Consider the following 22,628-nt stretch of genomic DNA (forward strand, 5'->3'; position numbering starts at 1 on the left):
TTTTGCAGCCCGGACGGGATAAAAGGAAAAGAGTGCGCGCCGGAGTACTCCTTTAATCCTTTGAGTACTTAGCTGAATACTACAGAGGAAATTATTTTATTTTTGAATTTCTGTTCTGAACACAGTGCTCTCTGCTGACACCTCTGTCCATGTCAGGAACTGTCCAGAGCAGGAGAGGTTTGGTATGAGGATTTTCTCCTGCTCTGGACAGTTCCTGACATGGACAGAGGTGTCAGCAGAGAGCACTGTGGTCAGGAAGAAAAGGAAATAAAAAATAAAAAAAAAGTAATTCCTGTGAAAAACCATACAGCAGCTGATAAGTACTGGAAGGATTAAGATTTAATAGAAGTAATTTACAAAATCTGAAACTTTTGGGTACCAGCTCATTAAAAAAAAAAAAAAAAAAAAAAAAAGTTTTCCACTGGAGTACCCCTTTAAGTAACAGTACAATCCAAGCATGTAGACAGTGCAAACCCTGGTACCACTATGCAACATGAAACAGTGCAAACCTGGGGCTGCCCCATAGAGTGCCCCCCCCCCACCCCCATCATAATGACCCCATGACACCCCGCCCCTCCCAAGACCACCATGTAGAAAAATCCCGCTAAAATCTGGTTATCCCATATTCTTCAGACTCTACCTAGATGCCATATTGTTGCTTACACTTGTCTCCCGTCACATCCTCATCCTCATCATCCTCATCATCATCACTCAGGCTGAGTCATTACAGAATTCAGGTCACAAGTCATTACCTGCGACATCATTAGCGCCCATAATTAGCTTTATATAAAAAGGACGAGTCACGTCCGGTCAACAGAATTTACGGAGAACGAGTCACGGCGGCATTTTCTGCATCATACATACCGATCGGCCATGATGGCGCAGAGGATCTATTGGGGGGGGGGGGGGGGGGGGGGGGTGGGGGGGGGGGGGGGGGGATCTGACTGCCACCTCTTCACATCACACAGAAAAACAGGGTGTTAAAGTTTTTAAAATAACTTTTAATTAAAGGTTTTTGCAAAGGTAAAATATTAAAACGTAATTGCATCAAATCAGATTTCTAATGAAGAAGATTCTAAAGCGCGGCATTAAAATTCAGTAAGACAAAAAAATAAAAATGCAACCTCGATCTGCCATTGTACAGCATTTTACAGACAGACATAATAAATAGCTTTGCCCCCCCCCCCCCTCTCCACAGAACTGTATGTACAACAGCAGGTGACCGCAGCTCAACCCCCCCCCCCCATAAAAAATAAAGAAAAAGAATCAGGTCCAAGCTTCCCCCTCCCCAAATACAGAAGGAAAGTCATCATCTTCTCATACTGTGGGGGGGGACGCTATACTGGAGGGCGTGGCCACGTACCGAAGCTCCGCCCCAGTCTGTGCGCTGTGTAAGGCAGCAAGAATCACACACTACGGCTTTGTTTCCCAACCAGAGTGCCGCCAGGTATTACAAAACTACAACTCCCAGCATGCCCGGACAGCCAAAGGCTGTCCGGGCATGCTGGGAGTTGTAGTTTTGTAATACCTGGCGACACCCTGGTTGGGAAACTCTGCACTAGGATCTCCCGCCACGAACCCATAGAAGAGGTTGACACAGACACAATCCCCATACAAAACAAAAGATATCAGATCTGAAGGGAGAATGCTGCAAACCCTCCAGCAGGGGCTCCACTATAGCACGTTGCTTGTGTGATTTTAGGCACTAGACACAAGGCAGTACAAATATGTAGCGCACCCCCCCCCCCACAATTTGTCACCGTTGCCGTCACCGCGTCTGGAGGGTAGTAATGCACTACAGGAGTAAGGCAGCCGGCGCTGGACGAGGGGGGCACAGAGGATCCGGGAGCGGGCGATCACCAACGTCCCACCGGGGCTGGGGGCAGCGTTACCAGGGTAGACATTGTGGAGCTGCACAGATGTGAACGAAGCCGGAGAAGAGAAGTGGGTGCCAGGGCGTAAGCAGACACTGACATTTTGAGGGTGAACTCTAAAAATCGGGAATCACATCATGGCGGATGGGGGTGGGCGCGTCGGCATCCGGTACCTAAGAGGGTGCCAGGGCCCCTCCTCTTCCTCCCCACAGATAAAAACACTTGGTACGATCTTTAAAAAGTAAAACTTTCCAGAGGATCAAATTCATAAAATGAAAAAAAAAAATTTGAATAAAACAAGGGCTGCCGATGGCGGTCCGCGCCGGCCGTCGCTCCTCTGTCATGTGATCAGTCATGTGACATTCCAGTCCCACAGGGAGATACAGCATTAGTCTTATTGGTGACAGGGAAAGGGGGCGATTCCCATCCTTCGGGGGCGCTTTATCAGTTTCTTTTTTGTTTTGTTATTTTCTCTTAAAAGTCACTCACCCCCCCCCTGCGCTTTATAACCCTGGGCGGGGCCCGAGGGGGGAGGGGCTCACCACTCAGCGTCACCAATGGCTTTGGAGAAAACAAAGTCGCGACCGTTCAGGTTCATGATTCCATCTTTGAGATGAAACTTCCATTTATTTTTACTTCTGTGGATCTGGAAAAAAAAAAGGTGAAGAAAAAAGTTTGGAGATTAGAATGGAGGCGGCGGCGGCCATGATGGAAAGAACCCCGGCTACAGGAGCGGGCATTAAGCTGTAGTTGCAGGATAGGTGATAATTAGCTGATCGCCTGGGACCCCTCCCCCCGTGATCTTTGGATTGGGTCCCCGACTGTCAGTGAGGAGCGCGCGTCGTCTACCAGTAGAGGGAACGCGTTCCATTCATTTCTATGGGAGCGCTGGAGATGCCCACGCGCTGTACTCCGGTCTCTTTGGCGCTCCCATTGAAATTAATGGAGCGCATGCCATCTAGCAGCAGACGACACGCGCTCCTCACAGAGCCGAGGCCCCATTCCAGAGATCGCAGGGGTTCCAGTTTCCCACACAGTGTATGGCCGGATGGCACGGTTGTCGAGTGCACGTGCTCAGCATCTCCACCGCCGGGGACTGGACTCTCCCGTCAGATGATGACGCTTCCTGCAGCCGACACCATCGATTTGTAAGTTATTGTATAAATGGCTTCCGGATCTCTTCCACCTCACTCTCTGACATGTTTCGCCTATCTTCCTCTAGTAGTAGTGTGGTCAGGGGAGATCCAGAAGCCATTTATACAATAACTTACAAATTGATGGCATCAAACTAAAAGGGGAGGGGCACAAACACCGCATCCCCCATAGAACTAGATATAGGAGTGTCGGCCGCGTCATGGTCCCAGTGTTTGCTGTGTATAGGGGATAAGTGTATTTACTCTGCAGATGTCCTTTCATGTATTAGAGTATTTACTATTATCATCGGTGTTTGTTTTCCTAAGGAGGTTTATGTAGATTAATAAACAGTTAAACGCACTGACAACTTTGTTTGGAAACAAAAGCTCCCAGCGCCAGGAGGCTGCAGCGTAAAGCGGACGCTATCTCCGTCATAGGACACCACTGCCATCTAGTGGTATCATTTAGTAGTTGCACCTGACAGGGGAGGGTAAGGCTGCATTCACACTACGAGTAGGACTAAACAAAACTACCGATTGTTTCGCAGATGAGCGGCACATGGAGCGAACCTTTGTGCCCCCCCCCCCCATAGCTGCAGGGACCCCCCCCCCCCCCCGAGATCAGCAGATTACACAGATATGAAGACACATGAGTCGGTGCCATGGGGGGGGGGGGGGGCTCACCTTATCGTACTGGCAGACGACAACGTTCTCCGTGTCAAACAGCTCCTGCCCCTCCTCATCGCTCACGTCATCCTCACTGTTCAGTGGCTCCTGCGGGAGGAAGGGGGAAGAGTGACTAAACCAGAGTCTGAGGAACTACAACTCCCAGCATAACCTGCCAACCCAACCTCTACCTCTTCCACTTGGCCGTCCTCGCCATCCTTCTCCTTGTCCTCCTCCTCTTCGTCATCGTAATCTTCGTCCTCCTCTTCATCCTCCTCAGAAGAAGTGTCTCCGGCGCCATCCACCTGCAGGACAAGAGGCGCCTGCTGCTGCCCCTGCTGCTGGGCGTTGGCCATGGTGAGCTGCCCCTGCACCGGCGCTTGGGGAGCGGAGACGGTGGTCGGGATGACTTGGGTCTTGTTGCCCGTGAAGAGGATCTGCTGAGGTTGGATGATGACGCCCGTCTGCTGCGAGAGGCCACCGGGCAGAGGGGCCAGAACCTGGAAGAGATGGGGGCGGTCACCAGGGCATCTGTCACATGACATCAGGGGTGACGCCCACCAATATGGCTCCTCACCTGCTGGATGACTGGGGCTTGGACCCCACCGGGCTGCATCTGGGGAATCATCTGCTGCTGTAGGACCATGGGCTGCTGCTGCTGGATGATGTACTGGGCGCCGTTCGCGGCTCTGACCACCTGCAGGAGTTGACCTACGGGAAAGAGAGGGAGTGTAATGCTCATCATGGCGGCACCGCTGTTAACCATCACACTGCCAGAGCTTAAAAGAACCGTCCATGACCTCAACATTAGTGCCCTCTTATGTGGTGGTGGGGTTATGGAACTGTGTGCGCTGGCTTCTTTGTTATAATGCCACCTCCTCCCTGTGCCGAGCTCCACTCTGCAGTATAAGGGCTGTGGCCGAAGAGTGGAGCTCCGTCACCCGCACTATCACCGTGTACCAATGGTCAGTGCAGGCAATACGGATGACAGATTCCCGTTAAAGATGGCCGCCCCCCTGCCCTAAACCAGGACATGACACCCCCACCCACCCAGCTCTCTACTTACCAGAGTTGGTGATGAGCTGCTGGACAGGGGTGACCCCCGCAGGCAGGGCCAGGGTAGCCGCGGTGGCTGCTGCACTCTAAGGGATGACAAGACAATTGTGACAATGAGCAGACCCCGGTACAATCCAGGACCCTGCCCCCCCTCCCCAGGACCCCGCTGCCTACCATTCCCGGCGGGGCCATGTGCTGGATCAGCTTGGAATCATTGCTCGGGATCAGAACTTGCTGCTGAGAAGCTGAAATCAGAAGGAGCCGCATTACAAGTGATGAAGACAGAGAGGAGACCCCTTAATGCAGCCTGACCCCTCAATCTGCTGTCTAATTGGAACAAACTTATTTTCTGGGAAAGCTGGGTGACAACCAACATGGCCGCAATTTTTACATTCTCCATAATCTGCCTGGAGTGCCTCCTGGGAAAGCTGAGTGGTGGCACTGACGGCAGCCATGTTGGTTGCCCCCCCCCCTCCCTTTCCCATCCTCAGAGTTGTGCCAGACCTTGGTGTGCGGCCGGGATGAGGACTTGCTGTGTGGGTGCTTGGTGAGTAGCGGTCTGCGGCGGCTGCGTCTGCACGTGGTGGTGATGATGATGATGCTGCTGCTGCTGCTGCTGCTGGGACTGCAATAGAAGCTGCTGCTCCTCCGAGTGGAACCCGTCCACCGCCTTCGACTGCATCAGTTTGTTCTCACCACAGCTGGAAGAGAAGGAGGCGGCGGTCAGCGCGGTGGGTGCATCAGGGGGATGAGGCGGTCAGCGCGGTGGGTGCATCAGGGGGGTGCGGCGGTGGGTGCATCAGGGGGGCCCCGGGGTTAGGACACTCACCGTCTTCAGCTCCACCAGGACCTGCTCGTCTACACCCTCGTCCAGGAACAGCTCCCGCACGTCATTGATCACGTCCCTCGATCACCGAGCGATACAGTTTAGGCTGCAAAAAAAGAGAAAACGGATAAAGAAAGTTATAAAAATCTGTAAAATATTTCTATATAAAAAAAAAATCTTAACCCTTCCAGTACTCATCAGCTGCTGTATGCTCCACAGGAAGTTGTGTAGTTCTTTCCAGTCTGACCACAGTGCTCTCTGCTGACACCTCTGTCCGTGTCAGGAACTGTCAAGAGCAGGAGAAAATCCCCATAGCAAACCTCTCCTGCTCTGGACAGTTCCTGACATGGACAGAGGTGTCAGCAGAGAGCACTGTGGTCAGACTGGAAAGAGCTACACAACTTCCTGTGGAGCATACAGCAGCTGATTTCCCCCCCCCCCCTCCAGACAAAACCCTAAAACCTGCATCATAATATAAGTGGGGACCCTTTTCTTACCTAGACCCGCTCACAGCTGATGGTTTGTTGCAATTGCATCCAGTCTCCCAGTGAGGGGCACTATAGATGTGTTCAGCTGATTATTTGTTACAATGTAACAGCGCAGGTAAAAGGTGCTCAGTGAACAAAACGTAACCATATGGACAACGATGTGAAGCAACTTGGGCGGCTACGCTTATTCTATGAGTGGTCTCCGAACTGTGGATCTCCAGATGTTGCAAAACTACAACTCCCAACATCTGGAGGTCCACAGTTTGGAGACCACTGTTCTATGCGATTGTATCTAGTAAAACAAAATCAACCTACACGGCACCGAACGAGTATCCAGACCGGAAACAACTGCAACAAACCCCTCAGCTGTGAGACGTTTTAGGATTTGTGGCCACACTGAACACCACGCGGACGTCATAGTAACAGACAATATGGCGGAGGATCTGCTGACATTACTTATGTGGGGGGTGACTGCTGTGGCCCCCGACACCTCCAGCGTTCCCCTGATCAATACATTCACATTGTGGGTGGAAATGCCCTTTAAGTCACCCTATATAAAGGGGCAACAAGAGGTTCTGCAGCAGCTAGACTCCCCCCTCCCACAACAGATGTTACATGATCTGCTGGGATTTCTAACAGGTTTCTTAGACTCTAATGTCACATCAGGGGCCGTCGCCCCATTATCCGCTGTCACCCTCTATTATCCCCGGAGCTGACGCTCTATTCCCGGCTGTACACACAGAGCTCCGGGGGCTGAGCAGACGCTCTATATATGGGGGGAGGGGCCGTGACGTCAGCTGGATCACCCCTCCCCCCTCTCCAGCTCTGAGTATATAGAGGCGGCGGCAGAGGGAGAGGAGAGATACAATGTATCAGGACGGGAAACAACGTTACAGTGTGTTCTGCTTATTACACTACAGTGCGGACCGTCACATTACACAACAGCATCCGGGGGGACCCTGCACCCAGATAACAGGGGGGGGGGGCCCTGCACCCAGATAACAGGGGGGGGGGCCCTGCACCCAGATAACAGGGGGGGGGGCCCTGCACCCAGATAACAGGGGGGGGGGGCCCTGCACCCAGATAACAGGGGGGGGGGGCCCTGCACCCCCAATAATAGACCCTGCACCCTACATTACCAATAACAGAGGGGACCCCATAGCTCAGACATTTCCTAGATCTAGGGAAAATTATTGCAGACCTAAAGAATATCCGGGCCCCTAATCTCCCCCCCCCCCCCCCCCGTCAGAAGGAAAAAGGCCCCTCCCCCCCCCCCAAGACTGCCAACCCCCTGACCTGAGGCCCCCCCCCCCCAAGACTGCCAACCCCCTGACCTGAGCCCCCCCCCCAAGACTGCCAACCCCCTGACCTGAGGCCCCCCCCCCCCCCCAAGACTGCCAACCCCCTGACCTGAGCCCCCCCAAGACTGCCAACCCCCTGACCTGAGCCCCCCCCCCCCAAGACTGCCAACCCCCTGACCTGAGGCCCCCCCCCCCCAAGACTGCCAACCCCCTGACCTGAGCCCCCCCCCCCAAGACTGCCAACCCCCTGACCTGAGCCCCCCCCCCCCCCAAGACTGCCAACCCCCTGACCTGAGCCCCCCCCCCCCAAGACTGCCAACCCCCTGACCTGAGGCCCCCCCCCCCCAAGACTGCCAACCCCCTGACCTGAGGCCCCCCCCCCCCCCAAGACTGCCAACCCCCTGACCTGAGGCCCCCCCCCCAAGACTGCCAACCCCCTGACCTGAGGCCCCCCCCAAGGACTGCCAACCCCCTGACCTGAGGCCCCCCCCCCAAGACTGCCAACCCCCTGACCTGAGCCCCCCCCCCCCCCCAAGACTGCCAACCCCCCTGAGCCCCCCCCCCCCCCCAAGACTGCCAACCCCCTGACCTGAGCCCCCCCCCCCCCCAAGACTGCCAACCCCCTGACCTGAGCCCCCCCCCCCAAGACTGCCAACCCCCTGACCTGAGCCCCCCCCCCCAAGACTGCCAACCCCCTGACCTGAGGCCCCCCCCCCCCAAGACTGCCAACCCCCTGACCTGAGGCCCCCCCCCCAAGACTGCCAACCCCCTGACCTGAGCCCCCCCCCCCCCAAGACTGCCAACCCCCTAGACCTGAGCCCCCCCCCCCCCCAAGACTGCCAACCCCCTGACCTGAGCCCCCCCCCCCCAAGACTGCCAACCCCCTGACCTGAGGCCCCCCCCCCCCCCAAGACTGCCAACCCCCTGACCTGAGGCCCCCCCCCCCCAAGACTGCCAACCCCCTGACCTGAGGCCCCCCCCAAGACTGCCAACCCCCTGACCTGAGGCCCCCCCCCCAAGACTGCCAACCCCCTGACCTGAGGCCCCCCCCCCCCAAGACTGCCAACCCCCTGACCTGAGGCCCCCCCCCAAGACTGCCAACCCCCTGACCTGAGCCCCCCCCCCAAGACTGCCAACCCCTGACCTGAGCCCCCCCCCCAAGACTGCCAACCCCCTGACCTGAGCCCCCCCCCCCAAGACTGCCAACCCCCTGACCTGAGGCCCCCCCCAAGACTGCCAACCCCCTGACCTGAGCCCCCCCTCCCCCAAGACTGCCAACCCCCTGACCTGAGCCCCCCCCCCCCCCAAGACTGCCAACCCCCTGACCTGAGCCCCCCCCCCCAAGACTGCCAACCCCCTGACCTGAGCCCCCCCCCCCCCCAAGACTGCCAACCCCCTGACCTGAGCCCCCCCCCCCCAAGACTGCCAACCCCCTGACCTGAGCCCCCCCCCCCCCCAAGACTGCCAACCCCCTGACCTGAGCCCCCCCCCCAAGACTGCCAACCCCCTGACCTGAGCCCCCCCCCCCAAGACTGCCAACCCCCCTGACCTGAGCCCCCCCCCCAAGACTGCCAACCCCCTGACCTGAGCCCCCCCCCCCCAAGACTGCCAACCCCCTGACCTGAGCCCCCCCCCCAAGACTGCCAACCCCCTGACCTGAGCCCCCCCCCCCCCCCAAGACTGCAACCCCTGACCTGAGCCCCCCCCCAAGACTGCCAACCCCCTGAACTGAGCGCCCCCCCCCAGACTGCCAACCCCCTGACCTGACCCCCCCAGACTGCCAACCCCCTGACCTGAGCCCCCCCCCCCCAAGACTGCCAACCCCCTGACCTGAGCCCCCCCCCCAAGACTGCCAACCCCCTGACCTGAGCCCCCCCCCCCCCCAAGACTGCCAACCCCCTGACCTGAGCCCCCCCCCCCAAGACTGCCACCCCCTGACCTGACCCCCCCCCCCCAAAAACTGCCAACCCCCTGACCTGACCCCCCCCCCCAGACTGCCAACCCTCTGAGCTCAGGGGCCCGTTCTATGAGGAGACATCCAGGGGCCCCTCTCACAGCTGTGGCCCTTATTTCCCTCCCCCTCGTCATACAGAACACCCGGAGATGGGCGGGAGCACTTGGAGCCCCCATAAGCTCCGCCCTGACACCCCAATCCTCGGCCCCGGGCTGTGAGGTGACACCCGGGACCCGCAGGCACACGGGGGCTCCGGGCTCTTACCACGGGGTTGGCGTTGGCCGCGGTCGCCATGTCCCGCAGTGCGCGCTCCCCGGCCCCCGGCGCTGCCTCCTCTCTCCGCGGCTGCTTCTCCTTTATATACGGACACCGAGCGCGAGACGCAGCCAGCAGGTCACGGGGGGGATGGTGAATCGCGCGAGAAGAGCGCGTCACCGGGGGCGGGGCCGGCGCGGGCTGACGGGAATCGTAGTTCTCGGGCGCTGGGGGAGCTTCGCCTGTTAACCCCTGAGCTGCCAGAGCGGGGAGGCCTCGGTGCAGCACGGTGATGGAGCGGACCCCGCCTGGAGGGACCTGCTGGGACTTGTGGTTCTACAGGGGCTGCAATGCGACAACATTGTGTGTGGTCACCCCTCCCCCTCCGCGACTGTTACTTCTGTAAATGAACCCTTCCCGGTCTGCGGCCTCTGGGGGAGGGGACCCCGACTGTGCACAAGAGCTTACACTCTACAGGAGATAATACAGCCCCCCATGTAGAAGTGAGGTGGTACAGTCCATGTGTGGGCGGGACTGAACAAAGCTTGTGATGACGTCATACGGTGTGAGGCCTGATCCCTAAACATCCATCTGACCACACGGGGGCAGCAGAGAGAATATACAGTGTCTGCTGTACATCCATCTGACCACACGGGGGCAGCAGAGAGAATATACAGTGTCTGCTGTACATCCATCTCACCACACGGGGGCAGCAGAGAGAATATACAGTGTCTGCTGTACATCCATCCCACCACACGGGGGCAGCAGAGAGAATATACAGTGTCTGCTGTACATCCATCTCACCACACGGGGGCAGCAAAGAGAATATACAGTGTCTGCTGTACATCCATCCCACCACACGGGGGCAGCAGAGAGAATATACAGTGTCTGCTGTACATCCATCTGACCACACGGGGGCAGCAGAGAGAATATACAGTGTCTGCTGTACATCCATCTCACCACACGGGGGCAGCAGAGAGAAGAATAAACAGTGTCTGCTGTACATCCATCTCACCACACGGGGGCAGCAGAGAGCAGAATATACAGTGTCTGCTGTACATCCATCCCACCACACGGGGACAGCAGAGAGAATATACAGTGTCTGCTGTACATCCATCTGACCACACGGGGGCAGCAGAGAGAATATACAGTGTCTGCTGTACATCCATCTGACCACACGGGGGCAGCAGAGAGAATATACAGTGTCTGCTGTACATCCATCTCACCACACGGGGGCAACAGAGAGAAGAATATACAGTGTCTGCTGTACATCCATCTCACCACACGGGGGCAGCAAAGAGAATATACAGTGTCTGCTGTACATCCATCTGACCACACGGGGGCAGCAAAGAGAATATACAGTGTCTGCTGTACATCCATCCCACCACACGGGGGCAGCAGAGAGAAGAATATACAGTGTCTGCTGTACATCCATCCCACCACACGGAGGCAGCAGAGAGAATATACAGTGTCTGCTGTACATCCATCTCACCACACGGGGGCAGCAGAGAGAATATACAGTGTCTGCTGTACATCCATCTGACCACACGGGGGCAGCAGAGAGAATATACAGTGTCTGCTGTACATCCATCTCACCACACGGGGGCAGCAGAGAGAAGAATATACAGTGTCTGCTGTACATCCATCCCACCACACGGAGGCAGCAGAGAGAATATACAGTGTCTGCTGTACATCCATCTCACCACACGGGGGCAGCAGAGAGAATATACAGTGTCTGCTGTACATCCATCTCACCACACGGGGGCAGCAGAGAGAAGAATATACAGTGTCTGCTGTACATCCATCTCACCACACGGAGGCAGCAGGGAGAATATACAGTGTCTGCTGTACATCCATCTCACCACACGGGGGCAGCAGAGAGAATATACAGTGTCTGCTGTACATCCATCCCACCACACGGAGGCAGCAGAGAGAATATACAGTGTCTGCTGTACATCCATCTCACCACACGGGGCAGCAGAGAGAAGAATATACAGTGTCTGCTGTACATCCATCTCACCACACGGAGGCAGCAGAGAGAATATACAGTGTCTGCTGTACATCCATCTGACCACACGGGGGCAGCAGAGAGAAGAATATACAGTGTCTGCTGTACATCCATCTGACCACACGGGGGCAGCAGAGAGAATATACAGTGTCTGCTGTACATCCATCCCACCACACGGGGGCAGCAGAGAGAATATACAGTGTCTGCTGTACATCCATCTCACCACACGGGGGCAGCAGAGAGAATATACAGTGTCTGCTGTACATCCATCTCACCACACGGGGGCAGCAAAGAGAATATACAGTGTCTGCTGTACATCCATCTGACCACACGGGGGCAGCAAAGAGAATATACAGTGTCTGCTGTACATCCATCTCACCACACGGGGGCAGCAGAGAGAATATACAGTGTCTGCTGTACATCCATCTGACCACACGGGGGCAGCAGAGAGAATATACAGTGTCTGCTGTACATCCATCTGACCACACGGGGGCAGCAAAGAGAATATACAGTGTCTGCTGTACATCCATCTCACCACACGGGGGCAGCAGAGAGAAGAATATACAGTGTCTGCTGTACATCCATCTCACCACACGGGGGCAGCGGAGAGAAGAATATACAATGTCTGCTGTACATCCATCTCACCACACGGGGGCAGCAGAGAGAATATACAGTGTCTGCTGTACATCCATCTGACCACACGGGGGCAGCAAAGAGAATATACAGTGTCTGCTGTACATCCATCTCACCACACGGGGGCAGCAGAGAGAATATACACTGTCTGCTGTACATCCATCCCACCACACGGGGGCAGCAGAGAGAAGAATATACAGTGTCTGCTGTACATCCATCTCACCACACGGGGGCAGCAGAGAGAATATACAGTGTCTGCTGTACATCCATCTGACCACACAGGGGCAGCAAAGAGAATATACAGTGTCTGCTGTACATCCATCTCACCACACGGGGGCAGCAGAGAGAATATACAGTGTCTGCTGTACATCCATCTCACCACACGGGGGCAGCAGAGAGAATATACAGTGTCTGCTGTACATCCATCTCACCACACGGGGGCAGCAGAGAGAAGAATATACAGTGTCTGCTGTACATCCATCTCACCACACGGGGGCAGCAGAGAGAATATACAGTGTCTGCTGTACATCCATCTCACCACACGGAGGCAGCAGAGAGAAGAATATACAGTGTCTGCTGTACATCCATCTCACCACACGGGGGCAGCAGAGAGAATATACAGTGTCTGCTGTACATCCATCTCACCACACGGGGGCAGCAGAGAGAATATACAGTGTCTGCTGTACATCCATCTCACCACACGGGGGCAGCAGAGAGAATATACAGTGTCTGCTGTACATCCATCTCACCACACGGGGGCAGCGGAGAGAAGAATATACAGTGTCTGCTGTACATCCATCTCACCACACGGAGGCAGCAGGGAGAATATACAGTGTCTGCTGTACATCCATCTGACCACACGGGGGCAGCAGAGAGAATATACAGTGTCTGCTGTACATCCATCTCACCACACGGGGGCAGGATGTATCCACATAAGTTGTGTAAATACTGTACCTGCGGAGGCCATGTCAGCCGTCTCAGCTCTCAGACCAGTGGTGACCCGGAGGACTTCCTTAGGTTTCGTGGATTAACCCCTCGGAGTGGTCACTATTGTTGCGCAGCCTTTATGGTTTCTAGTAGATTTGTAAGTGACTTCAGTTACCAAAAATATCCCCTTACCCATTAAAGGGGTACTCTGCCCCTATACATCTTATCGGCTATCCAAAGGTTAGGGGATAAGATGTCTGATCATGGGGGTCCGGCCGCTGGGACACCCTGCGATCTCAGCCTGGCACCCTGGCGTTCTGAACATTTATGCTGTACTAGGGTTTGGGCGTCAGTGGTCACGCCCCCTCCATTAATGTCTATGGGGAATATATGGAGGGGGCGTGATGGCGGTGGTCACTCGTAATCCGGCACGAAGTGGAGTTACTGGGGTGCCAGGCCGGAGATGACAGGGGGTCCCAGCGTCCGGACCCCGTGATCAGACATCTTATCCCAGTTAAGTCTTGGCCACTAGGTGTCTCACTTCTCTGCAAACTGTCGTCCATCGTCTGTTGTTAGGAATTCCATCTCTACCAGGACAAAGCATAGGAAGTAGGGGGTGGGGCCTAGATAGTTCTATGGACAGGACTGAGAGCCTGGACTGTGCCTGTCTTCTCGTGGATCCACACTGTCCCTGTAAGGTAATTTAAGGCTTCTCGCTCCTGTCACCTATAAAGTTCTGGACAGCTGTCCCTACTTCATTATATACACAGTGCTGCCTCCTGAATGTAGTATGTTCCCCTCCCTTCAGCCTGTCATCATTGTCAGCAGCAGTTAAGTGCTGTGTGTAACCCCTTCCTTGCTGTGCTGCTGCTGTTTTCCTCCTTTACGGTGCGTTCACACTACGGAATTCTCGCGGAATTCCACGAGCGGAACTCCACAGTGTGAACTTAACATTAGTGTGAATGGGTCTCCGCGAGACCCATTCACACTGCGGAATTTCCGCGGTGGACAATTCCGCTCGCGGAATTCAGCTGCGAGAATTCCGTAGTGTGAACGGGGCCTTCTGCTCATAAAGTCCCTTGCAGACCCATCAGTAACCCCACAGGTCATCTATAGGAGGGAACGGTGTAAATCCTCCCCAGCACAGTGCAGCTTTAGTCCAGGGCATTCATACCAGCACTATGCCATGGCATAGCAGAGAGGAGTGGGTGCTTTGATTGGCAAGAGAAGTAAGGGAAAGGAAATGTCTGTGTGTGAACTACTTGCAAACAGAAATATCTGTGCACCATGGAGGGATCTCTCAGGGGGCTAAAAACAGCAGTGAGAGCCCATGAAGCACCTTGACATCTCTCTGGAGGGTTAATTTAACAAAACCAGGATTCAGAAGATCATCATGTGTTCTCAATAGAGTGGAGATAGCGCTCCTGCCAGACTCCTCTGTCCTCCTCCTCCAGACTCCTCTGTCCTCCTCCTCCTCCAGACTCCTCTGTCCTCCTCCCTCCAGACTCCTCTGTCCTCCTCCCTCCAGACTCCTCTGTCCACCTCCTCCAGACTTCTCTGTCCTCCTCCTCCAGACTCCTCTGTCCTCCTCCAGACTGCTCTGTCCTTCTTCTCCAGGCTCCTCTGTCCCCCTCCTCCAGACTCCTCTGTCCTCCTCCTCCAGACTCCTCTGTCCTCCTCCTCCAGACTCCTCTGTCCTCCTCCTCCAGACCCCTCTGTCCTCCTCCTCCAGACTCCTCTGTCCTCCTCCTCCAGACCCCTCTGTCCTCCTCCTCCTGACTCCTCTGTCCTTCTTCTCCAGGCTCCTCTATCCTCCTCCTCCAGACTCTTCTGTCTTCGTCCTCCAGACTCCTTTGTCCTCCTCCCTCCAGACTCCTTTGTCCTCCTCCTTCAGACTCCTCTGCCCTCCTCCTCCAGACTCCTCTGTCTTCCTCCCCCAGACTCCTCTGTAGTGAGAGTCAATATGCCTGACACTATTACGAGGTCATGTAATGTATTTGGCCTCCTTTAGTACTAGTTTCTAGGGGAGGCCTCTGCTGTAAAAAGCCTCCATTGTTGTTGGTGGAGGTGAGGAAGGGGTTACAGTCCAGAGGGTGAGATTGTGAATGTGTAAAGTCCAGCAGTGTCCACTTGGGGGCAGACTGCTCCTATATTTCAAGAAGTCCGTGTAATAGATCAGGCAAATCACAAAATCTGAAAGTCCTGGTGACAGCCGGAGCCCCTGGCAGGACAGCTGCATAGTGTGGCCCCTGGCAGGACAGCTGCATAGTGGGGCCCATGACAGCTGCATAGTGTGGCCCCTGGCAGGACAGCTGCATAGTGGGGCCCATGACAGCTGCATAGTGGGGCCCCTGGCAGGACAGCTGCATAGTGGGGCCCATGACAGCTGCATAGTGGGGCCTCTGGCAGGACAGCTGCATAGTGGGGCCCATGATAGCTGCATAGTGTGGCCCCTGGCAGGGCAGCTGCATAGTGGGGCCCATGATAGCTGCATAGTGGGGCCCCTGGCAGGGCAGCTGCATGGTGTGGCCCCTGGCAGGACAGCTGCATAGTGGGGCCCATGACAGGGCAGCTGCATAGTGGGGCCCATGACAGCTGCATAGTGTGGCCCCTGGCAGGGCAGCTGCATAGTGGGGCCCCTGGCAGGGCAGCTGTTGGGCCCCTGCTCAACCTCTGGCGAGAATCTCTCCAGCAGATAGAGATGTATGAGAGGAGATCGGACAAGGTCCTCTCCGCGGCCCTCATAGTGCGGCATTTCTGATGTCACCCGGGTGTGGAGATCTGGAATCATCTGAGCAGGTTTACATAACGGTAGAAACCGGAGCGAGTGGGAGTGTAAAGTGCGTCACGGCCGCCAGAGAAATGGCGAAAAGTGCCAGAGAAAGGAAGAAAATGGTCACAGCAAGAATGACATCATTTATTCCTCCAGAGCAGCGCTCCGCTGGTTACTAGAAGGTGCCTGGAGGAGAAGACGTGATGTAATATGTCTCCTGCATCCGCCCATCACCTATATCGCCCGTCCCCTGTATCCGCCCCTCCCCTGTATTCAACCGTCCCCTGTATCCGCCCCCCCTGTATCCGCCCGTCCCCTGTATTCACCCGTCCCCTGTATCCGCCCGTCCCCTGTATCCGCCCCTCTCCTGTATTCACCCGTCCCCTGTATCTGCCCTCCCCTGTATTCACCCGTCCCCTGTATTCACCCCTCCCCTGTATTCACCCGTCCCCTGTATCCGCCCCCCCTGTATCCGCCCGTCCCCTGTATCCGCCCGTCCCCTGTATCTGCCTGTCCCCTGTATCCGCCCGTCCCCTGTATCCGCCCGTCCCGTATCCGCCCGTCCCCTGTATTCACCCGTCCCCTGTATCTGCCTGTCCCCTGTATCCGCCCGTCCCCTGTATTCGCCCCTCCCCTGTATCCGCCCCTCCCCTGTATCCGTCCTTCCCCTGTATTCATCCGTCCCCTGTATCCGCCCCTCCCCTGTATTTACCCGTCCCCTGTATCCGCCCGTCCCGTATCCGTCCTTTCCCTGTATTCACCCGTCCCCTGTATCCGTCATTCCCCTGTATTCACCCGTCCCATGTATCCGCCCCTCCCGTATTCACCCGTCCCCTGTATCCGTCATTCCCCTGTATTCACCCGTCCCATGTATCCGCCCCTCCCGTATTCACCCGTCCCCTGTATCCGTCCTTCCCCTATATTCACCCGTTCCCTGTATTCGCCCCTCCCCTGTATCCGCCCGTCCCCTATATCCGCCCTTCCCCTGTATCCGCCCCTCCCCTGTATCTGCTCAATCCCTGTATTCACCCGTCCTGTATTTCCCACCCCCTGTATCCGCCCCACCCCTGTATTCACCCGTCCCCTGTATCCGCCCGTCCCCTATATCCGCCCGTCCCCTGTATCCGCCCGTCCCCTGTATTCACCCGTCCCCTTTATCTGCTCAATCCCTGTATTCACCCGTCCTGTATTTCCCACCCCCTGTATCCGCCCCACCCCTGTATTCACCCGTCCCCTGTATCCGCCCGTCCCCTATATCCGCCCGTCCCCTGTATCTGCTCGATCCCTGTATTCACCCGTCCTGTATTTCCCACCCCTTGTATCTGCTCCTCTCTGATATTTCTTTTGATGTTCGACACTGAGCACAATATTCGTCTTTTGGTCATTTTAATGACATTAGGACGGTGATTGCCCCCTCCATCCCCCATCATTACATGTAGAATCGTCCCACTGGACGGTCAGTGGAGGAGACCTCAGACTGTGCAATACTCCGCCCTGTGCGGCAGATCTCGGGGTCTTCTGCTCCTTGGTCCTCGATCAGTGTCCTCTACTCTTCCTTCTCTAGTGCAGTAAACTTCTAATGTTACCAAAGTCCCTTTGGCGTTAATGTCCGGGAACCAGCGGCTAAGATGGGACGTTCCAAAATGTCAGTCCCTCAGCTCTGCCCCCCTGTGGGGATACTGTGGAGCTGGTGATGGGCCCCTGGGGCCATCTTTCTACCAATCTTCTGTAATTTATTCTGGTTCCTCATTATTGGGCCACACATTCAGCAGGGTTCTCTACAGGATCTTCCTCCGTCTCGGGGTTCAGTGTTTTCTTCTGCTCAATTTCTACCTGATTAGGGAGAAGAATCAGAAAAATCAACATCCAACCCATAGAAGAGTCAGTGAACAAGGGGCCATGATGGGGGTTAGAACCTGATAAATATTATCTCACCTTGTAGTAGTAATGGGCCGAGTAGTTCACCCACTTTTTGAGTTCCGTCTTCTCCTCTACTGAGATGGAACGCACCGCTGTCTTGGAAGCAGATGCTGCGGGCATAGAGAATTCCACCTCCACATACTTGGCAAACACTGGGGGCACCTCCCGGTCTGAACCCAACTCCAGATGGCAGTAGAAGCAGTGGGGGTGACCCCATCCTAAGAGACGAGAAACCTTTTCAGACATTTTTGGGACATACTGACTTGTTCCATCTCATATAAGAAATAATAACAAAATATTAAGACGTAACTTTTAATTTAAATCCTTTAAGTGCAAATTCTCAACAGTACCGCACATCAAAATAACAAAACTGCGCAGACCATGCACCGATACATGAAGTGACCACCGGAGGGAGACCTTCAGGCCGAGCCAGAATACACCCCGCTGTCACCCCAGAGGGGGTGAGTTATACTGGTTATAGGGCAGACTTATGGACATTCTTATTATATCCATTGTCTCGTGTTCGATTTGATGTATATGGAGCTAGATATGTGGATCAGTGGACAGTGTATATAGATTTATTACTTTGGTGTGTGGTATGGTTAGAAATTTGTTCTTAATTTTGTAGAAGTGGATAAATTTCTTGGTTATTTTTGGGTGATCTTTTCCAGTTTCTCCCCCCTATAACACCTACCCTGCCCATTTCTGTGATTTTACATCTCATCTACACTGCTCTAAATCCTAGGTCTGAATGAATGAACTAATCGTATGAAATCCTTTCGTCTTTACATAGTTGAATGTGACAACCAAATCACCAAAAATTATCAATGGAAATCAAATGTATCAACCCATGGAGGTCTGGATATGGAGTCACACTCAAAATCACAGTGGAAAACCCCACTACAGGCCGATCCAACTTTATGTAATGTCCTTAATACAAGTCCCAATGAGGATCAGTAGTGTGTGTGGCCTCCACGTGCCCGTATGACCTCCCTACAACGCCTGGGCATGCTCCTGATGAGGTGGAGGATGGTCATCTGAGGGATGTCCTCCCAGACCTGGACTAAAGCATCCGCCAACTCCTGGACAGTCTGTGGTGGATGGAGCGAGACGTCCCAGATGTGCTCAATCGGATTCTGGGGAACGGGCGGCCAGTCCATAGCATCAATGCCTTCCTCTTGTAGGAACTGCTGACACACTCCGGCCACATGAGGTCTAGCATTGTCTTGCATTAGGAGGAAATCAAGGCCAACCGCACCAGCATATGGTCTCACAAGGGGTCTGAGGATCTCATCTTAGTACCTAATGGCAGTCAGGCTACCTCTGGCAAGCACATGGAGGGCTGTGCGACCCCCAAAGAAATGCCACCCCACACCATTACTGACCAAACCGGTCATGTTGGAGGATGTTGCAGGCAGCAGAATGTTCTACACAGTGTCTCCAGACTCTGTCACATGTGCTCAGTGTGAACCTGCTTTCATCTGTGTAGAGCACAGGGTGCCAGTGGCGAATCTGCCAATCTTGGTGTTCTCTGGCAAATGCCAAACATCCTGCATGGTGTTGGGCTGTAAGCACCACCCCCACCTGTGGACGTAGGGCCCTCATGGAGTCTGTTTCTCACCGTTTGAGTGGACACATGCCCATTTGTGACCTGCTGGAGGTCATTTTGCAGGGCTCTGGCAGTGCTCCTCCTTGCACAAAGGCGGAGGTAGCGGTCCTGCTGCTGGGTTGTTGCCCTCCTACAGCCTCCTTCACGTCTCCTGATGTACTGGCCTGTCTCCTGGTAGCGCCTCCATGCTCTGGACACTACACTGACAGACACAGCAAACCTTCTTGCCACAGCTCGCATTGCTGTGCCATCTGTGTGGGCTGTAGACTCCGTCTCATGCTACCACTAGAGTGAAAGCACCGCCAGCATTCAAAAATGAACAAAACATCAGCCAGGAAGCATAGGAACTGAGAAGTGGTCTGTGGTCACCACCTACAGAACCACTCCTTTATTGGGGGGTGTCTTGCTAATTGCCTATAATTTCCACCTGTTGTCTGTTCCATTTGCACAACAGCATGTGAAATTTATTGTCAATCAGTGTTGCTTCCTGAGTGGACAGTGGGATGAGCAGAAGTGTGATTGCCTTGGAGTTACATTGTGTTGTTTAAGTGTTCCCTTTATTTTTTTGAGCAGAGAATATAAAAAAAAACATTTAGATTTTCATTTAGCAAAAGGTAATCTTATCATTTACCAATAGCCTAATCTACTGTGGTCCCAAGCCCTGAGAGCCAACAATTACAGAAAGCAACAACCAAGGGCACCTAACTCCTAAGTGCCACCAACTCTCAAGAACAACCGCATCCCAAGAGCCTCAGACTCCAAAGAGCCACCAAACCCAAAGAGCTATTAACCCTGACAGCCAACAACCTCTGAAAGCCATCAACCTGCGAGAGCCACCAACCCTCAAGAGTCAAAAAGCCCTGAGAAAAAAACAACCACTGTAAACCAACAACTTCCAAGAGCCACCAACCCACAAAAGCCATAAACCTTGACAACCACCAGCCCCCAAAAGGCATCAACCCCCGAGAGCCACTAAACCCCCAACAACCACCAATCCTGGAAAGCCACCAAACTCTAAAACACAAGGACTGAGGACCATCAACTCCCAAAAGCCAGCAATTCAAGCAATCTAGTTCTAGAGCCTGAACTGGAACCTGCACCGACCAACCAGATACTAAAGGTGGGGTCTTCAGGGCTTTGGTGACCTAAGAGAGACAGACACAGTGTGTGATGGACACATTTTCTCACCTGAGTTCTTATCAGGAAGTCTGCTTATTCTCCATACGATGGCATTATAGGCGTGTTCATATTTTGCAGTTCCCAATGTCACTCTCATTGCTGGCTCTGAACCAGAGAAGCTGGGGGAACCAAAGCTGGCCTCCCTATTTACTTTGGCCTTCAATGACCTCTCCCCAAGTACACTGTCTCTTCGGAAATAGTTCACCCAGTCTGGTGGCACTGGGTGTCGAATTGAGATATTTTCACAGGGAACCTGGGATAAAGCATCCCTGTTAGAAGAGAAGCCAGTAGACATGACCACCCAGCTCTGCAGCTCAACCTCAGCTCCACGAACACAGGCCACAGTTCTGAGGGTGAAAGGCAAAGTCTTTTCAGAAAATACAGTCTGGAACCTCATTAATTCAAACCTGCAGGCATCAATCGGTGTGAACAGAACATTTCTGAGGCTATGGAAAGCCTCCTCATCCACTGAGGAATGGAACTGGCAGTCATGTAGTCTTACCCACTTGGTGGTTGTGGTTGGCATGATATCATGCCTGGAGACAACTTCATTGCCTTTGATGAGAACATCGTTGAGTCCTATCCTGCAGTCTGCCATCCCTGAGATGAAACTAAGAACATGGACATGCGTGACCACGGAGTGTTGAAGAAGCTGGTTGTCCCCCTTGGCCAGAATTCCTCGGAATTCATCTTTAACATCTACAGTGATCTCTTCCTCAATGTAATTCTGGTGCATGGTGCTGAGGTCCACTGTGGGGGGGAGGTGGAACAAAATATCTTGGACTGTTGAGATAAAGCTTATTAAGTCCAGGTAGTCAGCTGTCCCCAGCTTTATAGTCTGCTCCCTCTCTCCAGTGTGAGTGACAAGTGGCATGGGCTGATACTTGCGTTTCTCCCTGTATAACACCCGGTCGATGCGGATGGTGTGAATCCTTCCATTTTCATCATAGTTTTGTAGCTTAGGATCTGAGATCTCATGGTTGACCTCCAGTTTGAATTCTCTAAATGGCTTTTCCAGACCCTTCTCATAGAAGAGCTGTAGGAATCCAGCTTCTGTGACCTTCACATAGATAGGACCCCAGTGTCTAGAAGACATAATGTTTTTTTTCTCTGGAATTCTTAAGAGCATTGGCCATCCTTCTTTAGGCTGAGGTTTTGTGAATGATAAAGTGGGACCGATAGGTTCATCGAATTTCAAGGGGTCGTCTGGTAGAGAAGGGCTCCCAGGAGAATCTGGGTCCTCAATCTGAATCTGCTTGAGTTGTTCTACCACATCTGCCTGTAGGACCTTCTTCCTGTAATCTTCAAACTGTTCGGTATCAAGTTCCTCAGCAAGAATGGAGATTGAATTTCTTTGACTCGACCCCGGCCCACTGGATACTGATGAGTGTTGAGAGCGCCTCTCCTGCTCCTCAAAAAAGGAGATGAATGGGTTGATGGGGGAAGGCTGGATATCCTTCAAGGCCTCGTCAAGGAATGGATTGGGAGCCTTGGTGGGAGTGGAATTCAGTGAGAGCTGTCTGTGCAAAGTGGAGAAGTCAAGTCTCTGAGTCCTGGAGAGGTCGACCAGCGAGCTCTTAGGCCGCTCTCTTTTTTTTAATGCTCTAACACTATTAAAGTTCCTGTCAGGGGTAGAAGGGGATTGTGAGCTCTCAGATGATCTGTGCGGAGAGTCTTTAGGAGTGGGGTCTAGATTCTCATCTTCAAAGGTTACCCAGCTGGGGAACCGAGTCCTTGTGCATGGTGCGGGGTGACCATTGACTGTGCTGGACCAGTTGACGGATTCCATGTCTAGGTCTTCATCTTCCTGAAATGATGAGTTATCTGGAAGAACAGACAACATGATTGTTAATATCGCTGAGGATACAAACATATAACCAGTTCATGGGGTCTTAAAGGGGTACTCCGCTGCTGGACATCTAAAATCTCCCACAGGACCTGGCGTTCTAAACAAACACCGGGTTCCTGCGGCAATGGTCATGGCATCATGCCCCGCCCCCTCCATTCATGTCTATGGGAGCGGGCG

General features: G+C 54.1%; 1 protein-coding gene across 1 annotated transcript in view; it reads right to left on the reverse strand.

Moving 5' to 3' along the window:
* Window positions 1–1,003: 1,003 nt before the first annotated feature.
* Window positions 1,004–22,628, reverse strand: part of STON2 (stonin 2) — an 86,579-nt gene continuing 64,954 nt past the window's right edge. Inside the window, exons 5-14 of the mRNA XM_056546695.1 lie at window positions 20,612–22,426; window positions 17,830–18,032; window positions 17,677–17,727; window positions 5,234–5,477; window positions 4,904–4,974; window positions 4,740–4,815; window positions 4,251–4,384; window positions 3,865–4,173; window positions 3,692–3,781; window positions 1,004–2,520 (exon numbers count right to left, since the gene is read on the reverse strand). Of these exons, the coding sequence (XP_056402670.1) occupies window positions 2,413–2,520; window positions 3,692–3,781; window positions 3,865–4,173; window positions 4,251–4,384; window positions 4,740–4,815; window positions 4,904–4,974; window positions 5,234–5,477; window positions 17,677–17,727; window positions 17,830–18,032; window positions 20,612–22,426 (3,101 nt within the window). The 3' untranslated portion in view covers window positions 1,004–2,412. The remainder of the gene's footprint in view (window positions 2,521–3,691; window positions 3,782–3,864; window positions 4,174–4,250; window positions 4,385–4,739; window positions 4,816–4,903; window positions 4,975–5,233; window positions 5,478–17,676; window positions 17,728–17,829; window positions 18,033–20,611; window positions 22,427–22,628) is intronic.

Source organism: Hyla sarda, chromosome 11 (assembly GCF_029499605.1).
Source record: "Hyla sarda isolate aHylSar1 chromosome 11, aHylSar1.hap1, whole genome shotgun sequence".
Taxonomy (NCBI): Eukaryota; Metazoa; Chordata; class Amphibia; order Anura; family Hylidae; genus Hyla; species Hyla sarda.